This window comes from Erinaceus europaeus, chromosome 2 (assembly GCF_950295315.1).
Source record: "Erinaceus europaeus chromosome 2, mEriEur2.1, whole genome shotgun sequence".
NCBI classification, from domain to species: domain Eukaryota; kingdom Metazoa; phylum Chordata; class Mammalia; order Eulipotyphla; family Erinaceidae; genus Erinaceus; species Erinaceus europaeus.
Window position 1 is genome coordinate 185,823,636 of NC_080163.1, and position 19,827 is coordinate 185,843,462.

Genomic DNA, 19,827 nt, shown 5'->3' on the forward strand with positions numbered 1-19,827 from the left:
ATTAAAAATAATAATACACAAAAATAAATAATAAATAATAATAAAGGGGGTTGTATTGTTATGTGGAAAACTGAGAAATGTTATGCATGTACCAACTATTGTATTCACTGTCAAATGTAAAACATTAATTCCCCCAATGAAGGAAAAAATGTTCAAAAAAAAAAAAAGTGAACCCTCAGGACAAGGACCACTTTAGGGTGGCGCAGAGTTGTCTTCAGTAAGAACCGGGTGGGGATTAATCTTCCATAGGACTCCTGGTGCCTGATAGGATTTGCAGACACCTCTTCTGATTGGCTGAAACCAGAGCTCAGGGTGGGAAGTAGTAGGAGTGAAGGGTATAAAAAGCAGCAGAAGCAGTGTGGGGATGCATTGGAGTTGCAGAGGACCGGAGTTGAAGATGGCAGACGTGCTGGACATCCTGCGGCAATTCCACATCGAGCAGAAGGTGATTGTGGTAAGAGGAGATTATGTGACTTTTGGAGAATTCTCATGGCCCAAGAGCGTGCAGACCAACTATGTGGCCTGGGGAAGTGGCAAGGATGGAGAAGCCAGAGAGTACTACATGCTGGAGTGCCTGCTATTCTTTCTGATGCATGCCCAACTGCCTCACATTGTGTATGTGAGAAAGGCAGCCAGTGAACACATTCCTGTGGTGAGAAGACCTGACAGAAAGGATCTGCTGAGCTACCTGAATGGGGAAGTATCCACATGCATGGGCCTAGAGCGCACTGGCCCTGTGCAAATGCATCTTGGGCAGGTGGCTCCAGTCAAGCGAGGTGCAGAGGCAGTCCTCCCAGAAGCCAAGAAGGCACGAGTGGAGGATGAAGAGGCTGTGAGGCAGGACCAGGAGAGACTGGCTGCTCTTCTGCAGGCTCCTAAGGAAGCCAGTGTCTGCACTGAATGCCTCAAGCCACTGTCTGAAGCCATGTCCGTGGACAAGATTGCTGAGATCAAGGCCAAGAGGATGGCTAAGAAGAAGACTACCATCAAGGTGGATATTGAGGGTCCTGGAGCTGCCCCGACAGCCAGGAGATTCGTGGATGCTGACGTGGAAGCCACCCGAGAGATTGTCAGCAGAGAGAGGCTGGGAAGGACACGCACCACCATTCTACAGAGCACAGGCAAGACTTTCAGAGACAGCATCTTTGCCATCCTGGACTCTGTCAAAGCCAGAGAAGCAGGCCAGGCCCCTGACCAGCCAGCAGCTCCAAAGGCAGCAGCAGCCGGGCCTCCCACAGGGTGCACCCAGCCGCAGCCTCCAGCTGCCTATGACAGATACGACCAGGAAAGATTCAGACACAAAAAGGACACCGGAGACTTCCACATAGACACCAAAGGTACCTACCGTGGCCTGAGCCTCCCTTCCATAACAGCCTCTGTCTTCCTTCCTCAGCCTCAGGCTCAGCCTCCGTCTCAGACTCCAGGAGGCCAGGCTGTGCCAAGACCCCTTGTCCAAACCAGGCCGCCCCTGCAGCAGAGCAACAGAGGCTCTGGCACACCCATCATCCTTATTCCGGCGGCACCCACCTCTTTAATCACCATGCTGAATGCCACAAACCTTCTCCAGGACCTGAGCTTCGTGCCTTCCGAGGCCAAGAAGAGACAAGGCTGCCGGCCCGCCAAGGAAACTCTCATCCAGAGAAGCAAGAGCCCGAGGCCAGCGTGGGACTCTGCCAGCACTGTCAGGGTTCACTACCGAGTCGTGGACCAGCCCCTGAGACTCAGCCCTGGAGACTGGGATCGAGTTGTAGCCGTGTTTGTGCAAGGCCCCACCTGGCAGTTCAAGGGCTGGCCCTGGCGCCTGCCTGATGGCTCTCCGACCACATCTTTGCTCACATGAAGGCCTTCCACCTCAAGTATGACCATCTTCCTCTCGAGCCCAATGTGCACAAGTGGGACATCACAGTCTTGGAGGTCAGCACTCACCAGCGCCATTCCGACAGACCCGTTTTCCTGCGCTTCTGGGAAACACTGGACAGCTACATGCTGAAGCACAAAGCTCACCTGCAATTCTGAAGCATGGCCTTGACCCAGGAATTCTGGATGGACAAACTTGTCTTGCTAAGGCAGACAGATAAAAGCCATTTGGATGGTGTCTTTCCAGCAGTGACAGAGACTGGGCACCAGAGGCACCTTGGGACTCCTGGTGTGGGTGTCTCCCCCTCTGTATAATGTACTGACTACATTGTTCCCTTTATCTTTGTATGGAATACAGTGAATGATTGAATAAAGCATCTAAAAGGCAAATCTCTCATGTCATCCGATATCATTGTATTTATTTATTTTTATGTGAACCATAGCTCAGGGAAACCTACCAATGTTCTTGATAGTTTTTTTTAATTAATGTAGATTAGTGGTTTATAGTAAATACATTTTTTTATAAATGTGTAAAATTTCTGTTTTCTAAAAAACACTCTCAACCCCAGCCTAGGTCTTCCTCCACCATCATTACACATGACCTGAGCTCCACCCACCCCTGCCCGAACCCTTTACTTTGGTACAATACACCAAACGCAGTGTAAATTCTACTTTGTGCTTCCCCATTCTATTCTTCACATTGAAACTTCTGGATCTCAGTTGATTTTGGGGGAGCCTGAAATGTGGGCCCTCCCAGACCTGCACAGGTGCTCTTTGTGTCAGGACTTGGTCTCTCATAGTGTTGCTGAGGAATTATTCTGATGCAGTCTCCGCCCCCAGGTTTTACCACGCCCCGTGAAATCCTAGCAGTGCCCCCTTCAACCAATCCTGGCCCCCCACGGCACCCCTGGTTGCCGCCCAATAAAAAGCCCCCTCACCTTCCCCCCTCTGGGCTCTCAGCTCCCCCTTCTGTCAGATCTCTCCCCCTTCTCCCACCCCTTGGTCAGGTAGTGGGACGGCCATTGTCGGCTGACTCCACGTGGTCTGAGCCCCCCGTCCTATAATAATGATTTGTGTACCCCTTTGCTCCGGACGTTTACTCTCTTCTCCGCGGTGCAGCCCGACACCTGACCGCTACAACACCATAGACTGTCATTGGACTGTTTTTCTAAAAAAAAAAAACTTTTAAAAAAGAATATATATTATATTTGTATGGAGACAGAGCTAAATACAGAGGGCACAAGAAATAAAGGTTAAATCAGTTGTGAGGGAAGGAGGGAGAGAGAACAAAGAAGTGAGATACACATGCAGGCATGCTTCATGCTTATGAAGCTTCCCACGTCTGCAGGACTGAGGCCTTGAACCCATGTCCGTAAGACTGCAATGTGGGTCCTAATACAGGTTTACCACTAACCAGTCCCTACCTAGAAGTATAAATATAATCTGTAGATGCAAAGAACCCCCAAATGTTTCAATGCAGTTTGTTTATAAACACAGAAGGGTAAACATGAGTTAGAAGTAAAAGCAGGCAATGTCCACATAGAGGAGAGGGGACAGATGGGCCTGGAATGGAAGGTTCTGCCTGGAACCTGGGGGACCCTCCAGTAAGTAGATTTTTTTTAGCTTAATCATTCATTCCTGACCAAGAGATAAAACAGGGTGAGGGAGAGATAGCACAGTGGTTATGCAAGGAGACTCCCATGCCCCAAGGGTCCAAAGCCCCGGGCCTAATTGAGCTGCTCAGACAGCAGCCAAAGCCAATCCAGGCAACACTCCTTTGCCCTGTGAGTCTCTTTAAAAAACCTGTTTGTACTCTGTGGGTTCGAGGAAATTATTCAACACAACTCCCCATTCATCAGGAGAACAATGTGGAAAGGCTGCCACTAAACAGCCCCACTTGCAGACCACCAGTCTGTTGCCAGTCACTCCCGAGTAGATACGGACTTTTAGCCGTATCTCTCCTTAGGCACCTCTCTGTCCACGAGTCAACCGTGTTAGCACTCACTTGTGACTTGGTGGGCTACCAAAGCAATCCTGGTCTTGTCTTACTGCATTCTCAGGTGATCTTCTTTGCTGTTCCCAATACTGGCAACAATTCTAGAAAGGGCAATAGGGGCCTGAGAGATAACGTGCTACTTATGCAAACGATTTTGCTGCCCACCACTCTGAGATCCCAAGTTCACTCACTGTCATCACCATAATCCTGACCTGTGCAGCACTCTGAATAGGGAATGAAAATAGAACGAGCAGTATAGCACTAAGGGGTGTGTTCGGATGCCAGTGTGAGGGCTCACTCCAAGCATGAGAGAGTGTGGTTATCAAACCTCAGTAGGATCACAAAGCTATTATTTTCCAAAAGCACCTTTTGCAGGTGAAGATGATTGGAAACTAAAGGAGCTAATCCTGAATCAGACCCTTGATTCTCTACACTGAGCAATTATCTCCTCAGTAAACTGTAGTCATTTTTCAAGACCTGGTCAGAAAGTGATTAGTTTGAAGGGGCCATAGGTGATGTATCCATTGACCACAGGCATGTCTGTGCTTCAGAATCCAGGCTCCTACCAGGAGAGATGGTGGATGCACGGAGCAGAGCAAGACTTGCATGGAAGAGATGCCAGGATCCATTCCTGCCACTCCTAGGTCTGAGTTGTCTAAGCCTTCTGTCCTTTTACAACATTGGTAAGACCTAGTTGACAGGATGTACATTTGCCGTTTGTGAAAAATGGAGAATCTGGAGTCAGATGGTTGCAGTGGGCTAAGCACACATGGCGCGAAGCTCAAGGACCAGAATAAGGATCCCGATTCGAGCCCCCCCGTCTCCTCACCTGCAAGGGTGTTGCTTCACAAGCAGTGAAACAGGGCTGTAGGTGTCTATCTTTCTCTCCCCCTCTCGGTCTTCCCCTCCTCTCTCCATTTCTCTCTGTCCTATCCAGCAATGACATAAATAATAACAACAATCATAACTACAACAATAAAACAACAAAGGCAACAAAAGGGATTAAATAAATAAATATTTTTAAAAAAGAAAGAAAGTAAAATGGAGAATCCCCAGAAACAGAGAAAGGAGGGAGAGAGACCCTGCACACCCCACCATGGGCTCTGGAGTCAGAATTCCCAGGCATTCTGGACAATGTACAGAGAGCCTCAGACAACCTCACTCCTCTCAAGGTGACCTTCTTCTTGACTGCAAAGAGACCACGCCTGAAACCTCAACAATCTTAGAAAACTCTGTCTGTGATCACAGTGGAATGAGAATCAGCAGTTGGAAGTCTTTTGAAATACCCTGATTTTGTTTTAGGTTGTTGGCTTGTTGATTTCTTTTTAACCAGATCACTGCTCAGCTCTGGCTCTGGAGGTGCAGGAAATGGAACCCAGGACTTTGAAGCCTCACGCACGAAAGTCACTGTGCATAACCACTGTGCTCCTTCCTTGCCCTGCCTGCTGCTTCTTTTGGCCTTCAGTCATCAACTAGCATTTCTCAGAGCTCTGGAGCATGGAAGACCTCTATCAAGATGTTAGCTTCCTTGGTAGCTAAGCAGTGTCCATTGCCTCCCTCCCAGAGGACTGCCTTCTTGCCTTCATCTGAAGGAAAGAGGCAGCACCTTATTTCATTGGATGCTCTCCTCCAACTTGTACTTAAGGGAGTGAATGAGAACAAAATGGAAGGAGAGAGTGATGATGATGATGATAATGATGGCTGCTCAGCTCTGGCTACTGGTGGTGGCAGGGATCCAAGCTGGGTACTTTGTTGTACAACACTTGTGCTACACCATGCTTCATCTCCTGTCTGCGTTCCCCTCTCTTTCTCTGTCTCTGTCTCTCTCTTTCTCTCCCATCTATCTCATCCATATCTCTCTCTCCATCTCGAGTTCCAACCCACAAGGTTTCCTCCTTTTGTGCGTCCAATCTCTGAAGCTTGTTACTTGTAACAAGCATTGTAGTTTCCTCAGTCTCCAAAATGTCTTCTGTTGTTGCCAAAGCAAGTAAAGAATCCTTCCTCTCTTCATGGAGAGACAAAAAACCAGCTAAAGTCAGCCAAAAAGAATATGGAGAAAATGCCCCAATATTTCATCCTAAATGAGAGTAGAAACCGGATAAAGGGCATGAAAGAGGCAGGATACCAGACACTGACAGGGAGGCAGCAAGAAGGACTCTGTGCTGGGAGCTCAGGGGAGACTGGAGTGGAGTGGAGTGGAGTGGAGTGGAGTGGAGTAGAGAGGGGCACCAGACGAGAGGGGAGATGCAACCTCAAGGCCTCACACAGTGATGCCAAAGCACACAAAAGATGAGAGGGAGAAGCGATGGCAACCAGAGTTTCTCAGGGGGTCACTAAAGGCCTATTTATTCTAATGCTTGGTTGAGTTCAAACATATGAAACAATGATTATTGCTCTATAAAATAGAAACAAAAAACATCTAGGAAGGATGCATCCACAACTCTAAATTTCTCTTGTTGACTCATAACTTTGAAGATTTTTTTAAATTTCTTTATTGGGGAATTAATGTTTTACATTCGACAGTAAATATAAGTTTCTACACGCATAGCATCTCCCTGTTTTCATATAACAATACAACCCCCACTAGATCCTCTGTCATGCTTTTTGGACCTGTATTCTCCCCCCACCTACCCACCCGAGTCTTTTACTTTGGTGCAACATGCCAACTCCAGTTCAGGTTCTACTTATGTTTTCTTTTCTGATCTTGTTTTCAGCTTCTGCCAGAGAGTGATAGCGTCCCATATTCATCCTTTTGTTTCTGACTTATTTCACTTAGCATGAATTTTTCAAGGTCAATCCAAGATCGGCTGAAAACGGTGAAGTCACCATTTTTTATAGCTGAGTAGTATTCCATTGTGTATATATACCACAACTTGCTCAGCCACTCATCTGTCGTTGGACACCTGGGTTGCTTCCAGGTTTTGACTATTACAAATTGTGCTGCTAAGAACATATATGTACACAGATCTTTTTGGATGGGTGAGTTGTGTTCCTTAAGATATATTCCCAGGAGAGGAATTGCAGGACCATAGGGTAGGTCCATTTCTAGCCTTCTGACCGTTCTCCAGACTGTCCTCCACAGAGTTGGGACCGATTTACATTCCCACCAGCCGTGCAGGAAGGTTCCTTTGACTCTGCAACCTCTCCAACATTTGCTGCTGTTACCTTTTCTGATGTATGACATTCTCACAGGAGTGAAGTGGTAACTCATTGTGTCTTTATTTGCATTTCTCTAACGATCAAAGACTTGGAGCATTTTTCAAATGTTTCTCGGAATTTGGATCTCTCCTATGGTGAATATTCTGTCCATGTCCTCTCCCCATTTTTGGATGGGGTTATTTGTTTTCTTGTGGTTCAGTTTTGCAAGCTCTCTATATATTTTAGTTATTAAACTCTTGTCTGGTATATGGCATGTAAAGATCTTCTCCCATTCTGTGAGGGGTCTCTTGGTTTGGCTAGTGGTTTCTTTTGCTGTGCAGAAGCTTTTTAATTTGATGCAGTCATATAGGTTTATGCTTGTCTTAGTCTTCTTTGTAATTGGATTCGTTTCATTGAAGATGTCTTTAAAATGTATGCGGATAAGAGTTCTGCCAATATTTTCCTCTAAGTATCTGATAGTTCCTGGTCTAATATCCAAGTCCTTGATGCACTTGGAATTTACTTTTGTATTTGGTGAAGTATAGTGGTTCAGTTTCATTCTTCTGCATGTTCCAACCCATTGTTTCCAACACCATTTGTTGAAGAGACTCATCTTTCCCCATTTAATAGTCTGGGCACCTTTGTCAAAGTATAGATGTCCATAGGTTTGGGAGCTTACTTCTGGGCTCTCAATTCTATTTCACTGGTCAGTGTGTCTATTCATGTTCCAGTACCAAGCAGTTTTGATGACAATGGCCCTATAGTACAATTTGAGATCTGGGAGTGTGATGCCTCCATTTCTGTTCTTTCTTCTCAAGATTATTTGGCAATTCTAGCTCTTTTCTGGTTCCAGATAAACATTTGTAGCATTTGTTCTATTTTCCTAAAAAAAAAATGTGGTTGGGATCTTGATGGGGATAGCATTAAATTTGTGTATGGCTCTGGGTAGTATATTCATTTTGATGATGTTAATTCTGCCAACCCATGAACATGGAATATCTTTCCACTTCTTTGTGTCTTTTTCAATTTCTTTACTAGTGACTCATAAATTTCAGTATACAAGTCTTTCACTTCTTTGGTTAGGTTAATTCCTAGATATTTTATTGTTTTGTTGCTATACTAAAAGGAATTGATTTCTGGATTTCCACTTCTTCTAACTTAGTGTTTGCATAGAGGAATGCCACTGACTTTTGAATATTAATTTTGTAGCCTGACACCTTATTGTATTACCTGATGATTTCAAAAAGCTTATTGCTGGATTCCTTAGTGTTTTCTATGTATATTATCATGTCATCTGCAAATAGGGAGAGTTTGACTTCTTCTCTTCCAATCTATATCCCTTTAATTCCTTGCTCCTGCCTGATTGCTATGGCAAGAACTTCCAACACTCTGTTGAATAGTAATGGTGACAGTGGGCAGCCCTGTGTAGTACCTGATCTGAGTGGAAATTCTTCCAGTTTTTCACCACTGAGTATGATGTTGGCTGTAGGTTTGCTCTATATAGACTGCACAATCTTCAGGAATTTTCCATCTATTCCCATTTTCATAGTTTGTTGATCCTAAAGAGATGTTGTATTTTGTATTTTGTTGTATTCTGTCTCTGCATCAACTAATATGACCATATGGTTTTTGGTCTTGCTTTTGTTGACGTGGTGGATCACATTGATTGATTTACATATATTAAGCCAACCTTGCATGCCTGGGATAAACCCCACTTGGTCATGATGAACAATCTTTTTAATATACTTCTGTATCCAGTTGGCTAGAATTTTGTTCAATATTTTAGAATTTATGTTCATCAGAGATACTGGTCTGTAGTTTTCTTTTTTGGTTATGTCCCTGTCTGCTTTTGGTATCAAAGTGATGTTGGCTTCATTGAAGCTGTAATGGAGTATTCCAGTGTCTGCAATCTTCTGGAAGACTATTAAAAGTAGAGTTATTAGTTCTTATATAAAGGTTTTGTAGAATTCATTTGTAAAACCATCTAGTCCAGGACTTTTATTTTTTGGAACGTTTTTGATAACTGTTTCAATTTCATTAGCTGTGATGGGCCTGTTCATGTTATCTAGTTCCTCTATACTTAATTTTGGAAGTTCATACGCATCTAGGAAATCATCCATTTCTTCCAGGTTCTCTAGCTTGCTAGCATAAAGTTGTTCATAGAAGTCTCGCATGATATGTTGAATTTCTGCGGTGTCTGTTGTGATATCCCCACTTTCATTTATGATCCGATTTATTTGGGTCTGCTCTCTTTTTTGGTTTGTGAGTGTGGCTAAAGGTTCTTCAATTATGTTCACTCTTTTGAAGAATCAATCAACATTTACTTTCATATGGTTTTCTTATTTTCAACGTTATTGATTTCTGCCTTAACTTTAGGGATTTCTGTCCTTCTGGTTGCTTTAGGGTTCCTTTGTTCTTCTTCTTCTAGGTATTTAAGATGTGAAATCAGGCTGTTTATTCATGCTTTTTCTTGTTTCCTAGTGTGAGCTTGTATAGCTATGAACTTACCTCTCAGTACTGCCTTAGCTGTGTCCCAAATGTTTTGATAGCTTGTGTCTTCATTTTCACTGAACTCTCAAAACATTTTGATTTCTTTTTGTATTTCCTCTTTTATCCAGTAGTTTTTAGGTATTGTACTGTTGAGCTTCCACGTTGTGGGACTCTTACTAATCTTTTGTTGATTGTTAAGTGTTAGTTTAATTCCACTGTGGTCTGACAAGATGCTTGGGATGATTTCAATGCTCTTGAATTTTCTGATGCTGTCTTTGTGGCCTAACATATAGTCTATCCTTGAGAATGACCCATGTGGACTTGAGTAAGATGTGTACTCCAGTTTCTTGAGATGAATGACTCTGAAAATGTCCAATAGTTCTATTTTATCTATCTCCTCATTTAGGTCCCTCATGTCTTTATTGATTTTCTGCCTGGATTATCTGTCAAGTTCAGAGAGTGGGGTGTTGAAGTCCCCTACTATGACTGTGTTGCTGCTAATGTATTGCTGTAGCTCTTTCAGTAGATGTTTGATGTATTTAGATGGCTTCTCATTGGGTGCATAGATGTTAATAATTGTTAAGTCTTCTTGATTGACTGATCCACTGAGCATTAAGTAGTGTCCATCCCTACCTTTTTAAATTTTATTTATTTTATGTACTTTCTGCTTCTCTCCTTTCTATCTCTCTATAATAAAATATCCCTAATTAAAATGAACTCTGGGCAGAGGAGAACATAATAGTTGCGCAAAAGACCCTCATGCCTTAGACACTAAGGTCTCAGGTTCAATCCCTTGCATAACCATAAACCAGAGATGAATAGTGTTCTAGTCTCTCTCTCTCTCTCTCTCACTCACTCTCTGTGTGTGTATCTTTTTCTCTGTACCCCTCTCACTGAAATAAATAAAATATATTAAAAGCAAATGTTCCTAGGAAGACTGGCTTTATCCCCAGAGCATATTCCACTGATAACCCTGATGACAACAAAAATATATAATGTGTCCATAGGTATTAAAAGACAAGTGACAAACTTCAATAAAGGATAAGCTTGAGTTTATTGGGTTTGATGGAATTTATAAAAACTCACAAATGAGCTCCACTATGAGAGGAATGTAGAGTCAGTCAGAATGCTGTCCTAGGCACATAAAGGGGTAATTATGGCACACTTTTAAAGTTGAATTGGTGTGTAGTTGTGCCCCTCTTATCCTATGGTTTTTGTCAGTGTTCCCTTTTTATTAATAAAAAGTAAAAAAAAAACTCAGTTGAGAACTTGCTATAGTAGTATAATATATACAGATGGTGTCTTATAATGATGAACATCTGAGACCACTATAATGCAATGCTGTTATGATAAAAATTACAAAAATGTCAAGCTAATTATTTTGATGGAATGAAAAGAGTAATAAATGAAAAATAATCTTTTAATGACTAAAAATTAATTTTTTATTAATGTGAGAGTTAAAAGAGGAGCTAGTGAGAAACAGAACTTCCCATAAAATATCAATTTCTAGATTTCGGAGCTAGTTCAGACAGTGTGCTTGCTCAAAGTGGCTTTGTATGATTCTCCTCTAAGAGCTCATTTTTCATGTCTAAATCCAGGGAGAAAGAGAGAGTGTTGATATCTGAAACCAACTCAGGGTTCTCTCTTCATCAAGGACCAACGCAAACTGCTGTTCTTCTACTGAAAAATCCTGTGTCCCACTTCAACTTACCCATGTCTCCCCCCATGTTATTCCCATATATATATTTCCTGAGAGAATCATCATTCAGGAGAGTGCTGAGGAAGGGGAGGAGATAATAGATTTTTCCTCCAGGTGAGTACACAGCAGCTAATCACAATGGTGATGCAAAGACACTTTCATACCTGGGGCTCTGAAGCCCCAGGGTCAGTGCACCACACCAACAGAAGCCAGAGCTGATCAGAGCTTTGGTTAAAAACAAAAAACAGAAACAGAAACCCAAAGAAAATTAAATAAATAACGGAAAGCAGAGAGGAGTACAGTGAATGAATGAAAGCAAGTAAAGAAGGAAGGATAGAAAATGGAAGAAAAGCAAACTCTCTGTATCTTGAGTTCTCATGAGTAAACATAACAATACAGTAAAATATGTAAAATAGTAAATCAAAAAGGAGAGCTTGGGCTGAAATGAGTGACATTACTAAAAATAATAACAAAATAAAGTAAAATAAAAATGATTTAAAAAGAAGACCTGGGCTGTGAGAGAGCTCAGTAGCTAACACCTCTCTCTCTCTCTCTCTCTCTCTCTCTCTCTCTCCAGGGATGTGGAGGGTTTGCATTTGCTGTGCTGCACAGGAAGCTACTCTTCTTTTCTTTCTTTTTTTAATTTTTTTTTACCAAAGCACTGCTCAGCTCTGGTTTGTGGTGGTGTGGGAGATTGAACCTGGGACTTGAGAGCCTCAGGCCAGAAAGCCTCTTTGTGTAACCATCATGCTGTGCCCCCACCTGGAAGTCATTCTTTTCTACAGGCGGAGAAACACGTTTCTGTATTTAGCCAAGTAGGTCAAGAGAGGAGGTCACAGCAGTGAGGGCAGGGGGTCGAACTGGTGCTCTCAGGTGTAAGATAGTCACTGTCATACATTGGGCCATCTGGCAGGCTGCTGCATTCTTGGCCTGATTCAACAATGTGAGGACTTGTGTTGAGAGAAGACCCTGGGGGCTAGGGAAATAGGTTCATAGTTATGTCAAAAGCTTTCATGTCTGAGGGTTCAAGGCTTCAGGTAGAATCCCCAGCTCTCCAGCACAAGTCTGAGCTGAGCAGTGCTCTGCTCTCTGACTTTTTAAATTTTTATTTATTTATTCATTTACTTTCTTTTTTCCTTTATCAGAGCCCTGCATCGTGGTGAGGCAGGAACCTCAGAGCTTCAGGTAGGAGAGTCTCTTTGCATCAGCATTATGATATCTACCTCTGCCCTTCTCACTGTCTCTGTTATATCTAGTTCTAATGACTAAACATAACAATAAAATAAAATATGTAAAAATAGTAAATCAGAAAGGAGAGCTTGGGCAGAAGTGACTGCCAAGTAGTTATGATCTTTCTTTAAACCTGTGTCACATTCTAAAAATATTAACAAATTAAAGTAAAATAAAAAGGTTTTAAAAAGAAGACCTGGGCTGGGGGTCGGGTGGTAGCACAGCGGGTTAAGCACACATGACACTAAGTGCAAGGACTGCCATAAGGATCCTGGTTCTAGACCTGACTTCCCACCTGCAGGGCGGTCACTTAACAGGCAGTGAAGCAGGTCTGCAGGTGTCTCTCTTTCTCTCCCGCTCTGTCTTCCCTCTTCTCTCTATTTCTCTCTATCCTATATAACAACGATGACATCAATAACAAAAATAAAAATACAAGGGCAACAAAAGGGAAAATAAATAATAAAAATAAATAAATAAAAAGATGTGGGCTGTGAAAGAGCTCAATAGTATCATTCTCTCTCTTTTTCTCTATCTCTCTGTCTCTCTATCTGTCACTGTTTCTGTCTCTGTCTCTCTATTGTTTAGCTCTGGAGCCCTTTGGTTGGGTCTAGTATCCTACAAGGTGCATACTGCTCTGTGTCCACAAGGTGGCGACATAGCATCACATGTCCCCTCTTGGGCAGGTCTTGCTTCCACTGATTTGTGTCTTGTTCTGGACTAGTTGTTGTTTTTGGCAGGGTGTTTGCAGTCTGTTCTCAGGATCTGTTCTTGGATACTTCCTCCCCAGGAGTTGAACAGAGGCAGGAGACAGGGTTCACTCAGCAGAGCACCATGCTTGCATAGATGAGGTGCCAATTTGCCTGACTTGGTGAGGTGCCCAACAAGATACAGTATAATAAAATAATATGACAAAATACAAATATTCATGCAATAAACATAATAATATAATATATAATATAATACAATGACTATAATAATATAAGACACCAATTGTATAATAATATAATATACAATAATATATCATATGATAATATAATGTGATATATCAACATTATTTATTAATGATTTTATTAAATAACATTGTATAATTACATTATATTGGTATCATATATTAATTATATTGATATTTTAAATGAATATAAAATATAATATAATAATATACATTAGTATGCTATATTGTTTTACTACATAATAATATAAATTAATGGCACAAAAATGTTAAATGTAATATGATAATATTACTGAAAATACAAATATAATAATATAATAATACAGTTCAACAATAGAATATATAATTTAATAATAGGCGGTCTGAGAGGTGGCACAATGGATAAATCATTGGACTATCAAGCATGAGATGCCAAGGTCCCGAGTTCAATTTCCAGCAGCACATGTACCAGAGTGATATTTGGTTCTTTCCCTCTCTCCTCCTATCTTTCTCATAAATAAATAAATAAATAAATATAAAAAATTAAAATAGGGCGACTATAAAAATGCTTTAAAAATAATTTAGTAATTTAATACAATAACATAAAAATACAATAAAACACAAATATTTAAAGTTAGAAGAATTTGGGCTTAGGAGCCATCTTAGGAGTTTTGCCAAAGACTTTCATGCCTGTGGCTTCAAGAACCAATGTTCAATCCTCATCACCACTTTATATTGAGCTGAGCAGTGTTTGGTTGTTTCTCTGTGTGTTTTTCTCAATAGTTCTATTTTGGGAAAATTTAAGGAAGAGAATATTTGGAGAATTACGGTAGCCCTTTGGTTGGGTCTAGTCAGCTACAAGGTGCATTCTGCTCTGTGTCCACAAGGTGGCGACATAACACAGCGGGGCCCCTGCTGGGCGGGCTTTCTGCCACTGGTGTCTGTCACTGGTTTGTCCCAAATGGTTGTTGATGTGGGCAGGATGTTTGCAGTCTGTTCCCAGGATCTGTTCTTGGAAGCTTCCTTCCCAGGAGCTAGAGAGAGGCAGGAGACAGGGTTCACTGGGCAGAGCACCAGGCTTGCATGGCTGAGGTGTCAGGTTCCCTGGCCTGGTGAGGTGGCCACAGAGACAGAAGAGTCCTGGAGCTCTGCCTTTGCTCCCCCTCTGTCTGTGTCATGGGTCAGTCCCCTTCTGTTTCCTGCTCTGCTCAACCCCTGTCAGGATAAAGCTCATGTGATCACCTGTGCTGGGCTGCTCCGGTTACGGGCCTGCTGGAGTTCCCAGACTCTCATGCACAGGGACCAGGGTCAGAGCCCCATTCCTCACCTGCGGGAGGATCAGAAGTGAGGCAGGTCAGGTTTGCAGGGGTCTCTCTCCCCACCTCTTTACCTCACCCTCCCCTCCCGTCTCAATTAATTCAGTGTACTTTCATATCAAAGAGGAAAAAAAGGGAGGGCATTGCAGGTGAGGGAGTCAGATAGCCTCTGATATCCCTGGATGCCTAGTGTGCTCAGGGAGCCTCAGCCATCAACCTAGTAGTAACCAAACTAGAAAGAGGGTGTGGTAGATAAGACAATGGCTATACAAAGGCACTCTCATGCCTGAGGCTTAGAAGTCCCAGGTTCAGTGCCCCACAACACCATAGCGAGAGCTGATCAGTGCTCTACCTAAAAACAAACAAACAAACAAAACCAAAAAAAGTCCTAAAGAATATAAATACATAAATAACAGAAAAGGGAAAGAAGTACAGTCAAGAGGAGATTTAAATTGAATGAATAAATGAAGGCCAGCAAGGAAGAAAGGAATAGAAAATGGAGGGAAAGCATACTCGATATCTAGTTCTCATGACTAAACGTAATAATAAAATAAAACCTGTAAATATAGTAAATCAAAATGGAGAGGTTGGGCGGAAGTGACTGCCAAGTAGTTATGATCTTTCTTTAAACCTATGTCACATTACTAAAAATATTAACAAAGTAATGTAAAATAGAAATGTTTTAAAAAGAAGACCTGGGATGTGAGAGAGATCAGCAGCTAGCTTCATTCTCTCTCTCTCTCTTTCTCTCTCTCTCTCACTCACACTTACTGTATGTCTCTCTCCCCCCATAATTTTCTCTGGAGCCCTTTGGTTGGGTCCAGTCTCCTGTAGGTGCCATTTTGCTCTGTGTCCACAAGGCGGCAACATACTGCAGCAGGAACCCTGCTGGTCCAGCCTTGCTACCACTGGCTTGTCCCTTGGTCTGGACTATTTGTTGATGTGGGTAGGGTGTTTGCAGTCTGTTCCCAGGATCTGTTCTTGGAAGCTTCCTTCTTGGAGCTAGAGAGAGGCAGGAGAGGTTTCACTGGGCAGAGCACTGGGCTTGCATAGCTGAGGCTCTAGCTTCCCTGACATTGTGGGGTGGCCATGGAGATAGACTATAATAAAACAATATGATAAAACACAAATATTCATGCAATAGATATAACAATATAAGATATATTATATAATACATTTAATATCTTAATATAATAATACAATAGTACAATATATTATAATATTAACATTTATAGTAATGTCAAGCAAGAATACACTAAAATACAAATATAATACAATAAAGTACAAATGTAATATAATAGTAATACAATAAAAGGAAAATATAATAATATAATATAATTTAATAATAAAGTATAATAATATAAGCATATAATAATCCAAATAAAAATAAAAATAAAAATTTTTACATATAAAAATACAAATGTTTAAAGTAAGAAGACCTTGGGGTTAGGAGCCATCTACAGAGTTCTTTGAAAGACTTTTATTCCGGTGGCTTCAAGAAACCAGTTTCAATCCATGTCATCACCTTATCTGGAGCTCAGCAGTGTTCTGGTGTTTCTCTGTGTGTTTTACTCACTAGATCTGTGCCAGAAAAAGAACATGAAGAGAATATTTGGAGAGATACGGGAGCCCTTTGGTTGGGCCTAGTCTCTCATAGGTGCATTCTTCTCCGTGTCCACAAGGCGGCGACATAATGCATAGGAACCCCTACTGGACAGACTTTGCTGCCACTGGTTTTCCCTAGGTCTGGACTAGTAGTTGCTATGGACAGGATGTTTGCAGTCTGCGCTCAGGATCTATTCTTGAAAGCTTCCTTCCCAAGAGCTAGAGAGAGGCAGGAGACAGGGTTCACTGGGCAGAACACGAGGCTTGCATCGCTGAGGTGCCAGGTTCCCTGGTCTGGTGGGGTGGCCACAGAGTCAGAAGGGTCCTGGAGCTCTGTCTTTGTTCCCTCTGTCTCTGTGCCATGGGTCAGTCCTCTTCTGTCTCCTTCACTGCCCCAACCCACTTCAAGGAAACAGGTGATATAAGCACCTGTGCGGGGCTCTTAGCAATGTTGAATTGCTGGAATTCCCAGAGTCCATGCACAGGGACCAGGGTTGGAGCCCCGCTCCACACCTGCAGGGAGTGTAGAGACGAGGAGTGAGGGTTCTCTTTCTCTCCACCTCTGTATCTCACCCTCCTCTCCCCTGTTAATTTCTCAGTGTACTTTCCAATCAAAGAGAAAGAATAAATGGGAAGGAATTGTATGGGAGGTGCGGGAGTGGGGGGAGTGGTGGATAGCTGCTGGCATCCCTGGATTCCTACTGATGGCACAGAACTTCATGCAATGGTATCCAAACTAGAAAAGGGGGTTGGGTAGATAGCAGAATGGTGATGAAAGGACACTCTCGTACCTGAGACTCTGAAGTCCCAGGTTCAGTGCCCCACAACACCATAATCCAGAGCTATCAGTGCTCTGGTAAAAAAAATATATAATAAACACTAAAGAAAATAAATGACAGAAATGTGAAAAGAGAATATTAAAAATGAGTGAATGAATGAATGAGTGAATGAATGAATGAATGAAAGCAAGGAAGAAATAGAAAATGAAGGGAAAGTAGTCAAGCGGTAGCGTAGCGGGTTAAGCGCAGGTGTTGCAAAGCACAAGGACCAGCATAAGGATCCCAGTTCAAGCCCCTGTCTCCCCACCTGCAGGGGTGTCGCTTCACAGGTGGTGAAGCAGTTCTGCAGGTGTCTGTCTTCTCTCCCCCTCTCTGTCTTCCCCTCCTCTCTCCATTTCTCTCTGTCCTATCCAACAATGATGACATCAATAACAACAACAATAAATAAGGGCAACAAAAGGGAATAAATAAATAAATATTTTTTTAAAAAGAAAATGGAGGAAAAGCATATATGCAGGCACCCTCACAGGTGGTGCGGGGGATTGAACTGGGAGAATGAAGGGCAAGCCTGGTGCTTGTCATAGGGGCCAGCCATCAGAAACTGCATCAAAGTTTCCAAGCTGCGCACAGTGCCTGGGGTCAGGTTGAGGTCATCCCAGCAGGAATCTTCTGAGCTGTCCCCCTCATTGATACAAAGGTCTCTGGTGTCCCAGGACGTGGATGAGTGCCCAGCGTCTTGGATGGCGATACCTTTGCTTCTCTGACCTTTGTCTGAGCAAGAAATGCTCTGAATCTCTCTGTCTGTCTCTATTTCTCTGTCTTTGTCTCTATTCCTGTTGGTGTGTGATAGGTAATAAATAGCTTCTTGAAAATGTTGCATCCTAAATTGATGTAATTTGAAAAAAAATATCAGAGAGGGCTAGATAGGAATCGTGTTGGCTTGGGAATTGCTCAGTGCTAGAAAAATGGTAAATCCATCCAGCAGGAGTAGAGTTTACTCACTGAAAGGGGACAGGAGTCAAGTCTTCGTCTTTGGCCAGGGATATGGAGAGTTTGCTGTGCTGCACAGGAAGTCACTCTTTTCTTTTAAAAAAATTTTTTTACCAGAGTACTGTTAAGCTCTTGCTTATGGCAGTGTGGAGGTTTGAACCTGGAACTTGAAAGCCTCAGGCTTGAAGTCCATAATGTATAACCATTATGCTGTACCCCCACCTGGAGTTCACTCTTTTCTGCAGGCGGAAAAACACATTTCTGTCTTTAGCCAAGTGAGTCAAGAGAGGAGGTCACAGCAGTAAGGCCTGGCAAGGGCAGTGGATCGAACTGGGGTTCTCAGGTGTAAGATAGTCACTGTCCTACATTGGGCCATCTGGCAGGCTGCTCCATTCTTGGCCTGATTCAACAATGTGGGGGCTCCTGTTGAGAGAAGACCCTGGGGGCTGGGGAGATAGGTTCATGGTTATGTCAAAAGCTTTCATGCCTGAGGGTTCAAGGCTTCAGGTAGAATCGCCAGCTCTCCAGCACAAGTCTGAGCTGAGCAGTGCTCTGCTCTCACTCTGACTTTTTAAATGTTTATTTATTTATTTATTTATTTTTGTACTTTTTTTCTTTTACTAGAGCCTTGCTCAGACCTACATCATAGTGAAGCAGGAACCTCAGAGCTTCAGGTAGGGAGTCTCTTTGCATCAGCATTATGATATCTACCCCTGCCCATCTCACTGTATGTTATATCTAGTTCTCATGACTAAACATAACAATAAAAAATACATATGTAAAAATAGTAAATCAGAAAGATAGCTTGGGCAGAAGTGACGGCCAAGTAGTTATGATCTTTCTTTAAACCTATGTCACATTCTAAAAATATTAACAAAGTAAAGTAACATAAAAATGTTTTAAAAGAAGACCTGGGCTGGGGGTCGGGTGGTAGCACAGCGGGTTAAGCACATATGACACTAACTGCAAAAACTGCCATAAGGATCCTGGTTCTAGACATGACTTCCCACCTGCAGAGCAGGCACTTAATAGGCGGTGAAACAGGTCTGCAGGTGTCTCTCTTTCTCTCCCGCTCTCTGTCTTCCCCTCCTCTTTATATTTCTCTCTGTCCTATCCATCAACAATGACATCAACAACAACAACAATAAAAAAACAAGGGCATGGAGTCAGGCAGTAGCGCATCGGGGTAAGCACATGTGGCACAAAGCACCAGGACTGGCTAAAGGATCCTGGTTCAAGCCCCCGGCTCCCCACCTGCAGGGGAGTCTCTTCACAGGAAGTGAAGCAAGTCTGCAGGTGTCTATCTCTCCCCCTCTCTGTCTTCCCCTCCTCTCTCCATTTCTCTCTGTCCTAAGTAACAACGACGACATCATCAACAACAACAATAATAACTACAACAACAATAAAAAACAACAAGAGGAACAAAAGGGAAAATAATAAAAAAGGACAACAAAAAGGAAAATAAATAATAAAAATAAATAAATGAAAGGAAGACCTGGGCTATGAGAGAGCTCAGTAGCATCATTATCTCTCTTTCTCTGTCTCTCTGCCTCTCTATCTGTCACTGTTTATGTCTCTGTGTCCATAGTTTAGCTCTGGAGCCCTTTGGTTGGGGTCTAGGTCTCCTACAAGGTGCATTCTGCTCAGTGTCCACAAGGCGGCGACATAATTTCGCACGGCCACTTTCGGGCATGTGTTTCTCCCACTACTTTGTGTCTTGTTCTGGACTAGTTGTTGCTTTTGGCAGGGTGTTTGCAGTCTGTTCTCAGGATCTGTTCTTGGATGCTTCCTTCCCAGAA

At 42.7% G+C, this 19,827-nt stretch overlaps 1 protein-coding gene across 1 annotated transcript; it reads left to right on the top strand.

The window, feature by feature from the left end:
• The first annotated feature begins 397 nt into the window (after positions 1–397).
• Positions 398–2,016, top strand: LOC132537041 (parafibromin-like). The gene is given in 2 exon segments (XM_060186475.1): positions 398–1,820; positions 1,823–2,016. Coding segments are annotated over 2 exon segments (1,617 nt in total).
• Positions 2,017–19,827: the final 17,811 nt, after the last annotated feature.